The following is a 4,922-nucleotide window of genomic DNA, read 5'->3' as shown; positions in this document are numbered from 1 at the left end:
ACAAAGTGTTATTAGCATGAAAGCCCAGCTACAAAACACTGCCCAGTGCTTCAATTACTTTAAAAAGCATTTACGAACAACTTGTCTGAACATACATTGTGGTCATTAAATCAAATAATTAGTATGGTTTATATTTATTGGCATGATTTTTACATTATGTATTGACTTTATATATATTTATCCAGCATGTACGTAAAACAAAAGAAAAATATGTTTTTAAAAAACAAAACAACAAAAAAAAAAAAAACACCCAGTCAAATCTCTATACTGGTTTCTAAAACTGCCAGTTTGAAATATTGTTTTCTCAGTCAGTATCATGGAGTCTGTCCCCTGATGATGACGTTATGGTGCTGCAGTGAAAAGGATAAAACAAGGAGTGATTCAGTGCAGTTGGAGGGACTTACTTTCAGGTTACATCAGGGTGATCCTGATCCTTAAATGCAGTTCATTCTGAGCACAGTTTAAGTTATGTGCTGTAAAAGTACAAAGAGGATCACAATGAACTCATCACAGGTTTCATATTTCACACTCACTGCCTACCTTGACAGCGGGGCTTTGAAATATTTATTGTTCACAGTTGTTGTGTTTTTATATGTTTTTATTATTGTTGCCAATGTCTTGCTGATTGTGGTTATCTGTGTGAACAGAAGCTTACATGAACCTATGTACATGTTTCTGTGCAGCCTGTTTGTAAATGAGCTGTATGGTAGTACAGGGCTGTTTCCATTCCTCCTGATTCAGATCCTCTCTGATGTTCACACTGTTTTTGCTCCTCTGTGCTTCCTGCAGATTTTCTGTGTGCACACATATGCAACTGTAGAGTTCACTAACTTAGCCATCATGTCTTATGACAGATATCTTGCCATCTGCTGTCCTCTTCAATATCACACACATATGAACCCTAGCAAGATATCCTTGCTTATTGCTCTAATTTGGTTATATTCATTTTTTGGGATAATAGTTTTGATTTCTCTGAGTGCTCCTCTGCAGCTGTGTGGGAACATCATTAACAAAGTGTACTGTGACAACTACTCCATTGTTAAACTGGCCTGTTCAGACACCACAGCCAACAACATCTGTGGGCTTATTTCCACTTCTCTCACAACAATATGCTTTGTGTCTTTGATTTTTTACACCTACATGAGGATCCTGAAAGTGTGTTTTTCTGGATCCAAACAGACCCGACAGAAAGCCGTCAGTACCTGCACACCTCACCTCGCTTGTCTGCTCAACTTTTCCTGTGGGTCCTTCTTTGAAATTGTACAAAGTAGATTCAACATGAGACATGTCCCAATTATGTTCCGTATTTTTTTATCATTATATTGGCTCATATGCCCACCGCTCTTTAATCCTGTACTCTATGGACTGAATCTGACCAAAATCCGAATCCTATGTAAAAGTTTAATGTTTGGTAAAATGTAAATGTTAGACAGGAAATGGGGAGAGAGTAAGGGGCATTGAAACCCTGACCCCTACAGGAAGGACTACAGCCTTCTGTATTTGGGTTGCCTGATCATATTCTGTTTGAAGACAATTTGCTGTTGACATCTAAAATAAAACCAAGTATAAATGATTTTCATCTGTCTTTATTTAGTTTTAGTTAGTTTTCAAGTTTGTTTGGTTTTTTTTGGTGCAAATGCTTTGATCATTTGGTCATGTCAGCCCAGAATTATGCCCATTATTTCCAAATTCAACTACAATAACTTTCATTTTATGGTCATTTTCATTTTTTGTAAAAACACTATCACTTATAATTTTGGGGGTTAGTGATAATAGGGGAACTGAGTGATCAGATTGATAGTTAAAACGGTTGTGTCATATATCTGCATATCCAGATGATATCCCAATCCAGTTTTATATGTCCGTGGGCAACAGTCTGATAATTCTTACTGCAACAAATGATGATCAAGGGTCATTGTTCAGCTAATATGTGGCCAAAAATACCCATTAAATGGAGTTTCCCATTTTAAATTTAAGTAGCCTGCAAATCCAAAATCTGGATCGGATCCAGATGGTGTTCGGTTTGGCAGTAGTCCTTGGCCCAAATGTCAGATGAATCTAAGTGGTTTAGAGGGAGATATGATTTTTAAAATGTTGCTGTATGTGGACTCTGTGGTATAATTGGATGTTTTTGTCTAATTTGATTTTACCTTCATATTTCACCTTAAAAACTTTTTTCAGCACTACCTCACACGTGACTGTTCAGTTATTTTTTTCATTTTGACATACTGTAATACATTGGGCCTAAATTGACATAAAAAAAGCATAAAAATCAGAGTAGAAAAAAAAATTAACTGTGAAAACAACAAACATATTTAACAAAGTGTTAAAAAAAACTTAATACCAATATTAGTTATAATTTTCAAAAACTACAGATTTAGCAAACAATAAATATTAAAATACAGGCAGTGCCTCAGGTGTTGTTGTAAAACTATTTACAGACAATCAGGTGTCACAGTAAGATGCCACACAAGGTATTTGTGCCACCCCAAAAAAAACAGAGGGCCAGATCACAGGCCCGACACTTCCAGGTGTTCCTCCTCCTGTTGTACACCTGGAGACAGTTTACACCTGAGTCTGCCTTTGGTGGCTTTTTGGCAGAATCTGCCTCATCCATGTCAATTCGCTTAATCATAAAAAATCTTCAACACACAGAGGCAAAGTAGGAGTCCAAGTCAAGTCAAAGTAATGTTTGGCCAAACAGGGACAGAGTCCACAATGCCTAACAGCTGCAGAAGTCTGGCCAACTAAGCTCTACCTACAGACAGTATTTATAGCAAGACAACTGAGGCACTTGGATAAGCTCACATACACACACTGTCTAGACAGCTTACACAGTGCTCCCAGTGTAGGTACATATATATTTGGTTGGACCTATGCTTTAAGCTGTTATCTGCAAAACATGATGGGATGAGGTACAAACAAACAATTATTCTACATATGCTAAGTAAGTGAAAGTTAATTTGTATATTTTTCTATTGCACACTACACACTCCAAACACGCTAAAATTTCTCAAATGTCAAAAGTTGCTGTCAACATTGCTGTCTCCCTTTCGCTCCACCACTCTCACAACCTTCACCTGTTACTCAGGAACCAAATGCCATGTGTTGCCATATAATTTTTGATTGCTTGATGTATTTTTCCACCATTAGGAATCCTGCTGCTACATCATCTTAAATAAACAATGTCATTTGGATGTGGCGACATGTCGGACGACTCCAGAGGGTTAAAGATAGAGATTATTTTTCAATTTTTCTGGATTTGTTTTTTTAACTTTGACCTAATTATGGCAAAAATTTAATCGGGTGATCTGGCCATCTTTCATGCAAATTCAGCATGAATCGGATTGGTAATTTTGCTACAATAGTCTTAACCAACAAATAGCACACCAAAAACAATACCCCCCCCTTCATCATCCCCATGCCAGAGAGGTCATCTGTCACCAGCCTAAATGATTACCGCCCTGTGGCCCTCACACCGGTAATCATGAATTCCTTTGACTTCGTGATCAATCAAGATGGCGTCGAGATGCCTGGCCTGCTTACACTGGTGCTTTTTTCATGTTTCTACAAAAAAATTCTATGTCAGCGCTCTGTTGGTTTATGATCGCTAAACTCTCTTGGATCTTCGCCTTCTGGCCCAAACAAAGTTTTCTTATGGCAATCAAGAAACCGTGCCACCGGTTTTGTCAGAGGTCCCGAAGTTTCTTCGATGCGTGTAATGTCTATAGACAACACATCTTGCCTTGTGGGAGATACAAGTATGTTCATTCACAGTCATTACCACAAACCACCTCCTATGCAGGGCAGAATCCGCTAAGTGGCACTACTTGCAGACAGACGAAGAGTGAGCCACAGGATTGCAACACTGCACGTGAGCATGTAGGACCGCACCCACTTACGGCAAGTGAGAGTCAACCAATGTCGGATTTTGTAAGTTTCATCGCTAGACGTGAGCTTGTTTCTACTGGGCTTATACAATTCAGAGATTGTCCTGAGAATTATAGATCATGGAAGGCATCATTTAGAAATGCCCTCAGAGACCTCAATCTTTCTGCTAGTGAAGAGATGGATCTGCTGGTCAAATGGTTGGGTAAGGAATCAGCGGAGCATGCAAAAAGGATGAGAGCTGTGCATATCCATCATCCCCAACAAGGTCTCAAGCTTATATGGGACAGACTCGATGAGTGCTATGGTTCTCCAGAGGTCATAGAGAGCTCCTTATTTAAGAGGTTAGAGAACGTTCCAAGGATCTCAAACAAGGACAACCGGAGGTTAAGGGAGCTTGGAGACCTTCTTCTGGAACTCCAAGCAGCGAAGGCAGATGGTGATCTACTGGGTCTTGCGTATCTTGATACAAGCCGTGGTATTAGCCCTGTGGTACAGAAGTTGCCTTTCCATCTACAAGAAAGATGGCTCGCACTTGGGTCAAAGTACAAAGAGGAGCATAATGTGTCTTACCCTCCATTCAGTTACTTTGTGGAATTTGTGTGTCAGCAAGCAAAAATGCGCAACGATCCAAGCTTTAGTCATCTGATGGTCCAAGATGAGCCACTTGGGCAGGTCAAAAAAGCCCCCAAGCAAGATCGTAGAACTGTTAACACTTATAAAACAGAGATGTCTGGCTATAATTTGCCTGAACAGTTTAAAGTCCAGAACAAAATAGATCCAGCAAAGCACTGTCTACTGCACAACAAACCTCACCCTTTGTCCAAATGCAGAGGCTTCAGGGAGAAACCTATTGAGGAAAGAAAGGCATTTCTAAAGTTGCATCGAATTTGTTACAAATGCTGCAGATCGATAACACACATGGCAAAGAACTGTGACAAGGACATTAAATGTGTGAAATGTGGAAGTACCACTCACATTTCAGCACTTCATCCAGGACCTGCACCATGGTCATTCAAGGCTGATTCCCCTTT

General features: G+C 39.5%; 1 protein-coding gene across 1 annotated transcript; it reads left to right on the top strand.

Annotated features, from left to right (window-relative positions):
• Positions 1–498: 498 nt before the first annotated feature.
• Positions 499–1,422, top strand: LOC115791139 (olfactory receptor 142-like). The gene has a single exon (XM_030745265.1). The coding sequence runs from the start codon at positions 499–501 to the stop codon at positions 1,420–1,422; it is 924 nt and encodes a 307-aa protein (XP_030601125.1).
• Positions 1,423–4,922: the final 3,500 nt, after the last annotated feature.

This window comes from Archocentrus centrarchus, chromosome 13 (assembly GCF_007364275.1).
Source record: "Archocentrus centrarchus isolate MPI-CPG fArcCen1 chromosome 13, fArcCen1, whole genome shotgun sequence".
NCBI classification, from domain to species: domain Eukaryota; kingdom Metazoa; phylum Chordata; class Actinopteri; order Cichliformes; family Cichlidae; genus Archocentrus; species Archocentrus centrarchus.
This window is presented reverse-complemented; position numbering and strand designations above follow the sequence as displayed.

Coding starts and splice junctions, on each gene's coding strand:
- LOC115791139 (XM_030745265.1), top strand. CDS start 499: ATGAACTCATCACAGGTTTCATATTTCACACTCACTGCCTACCTTGAC.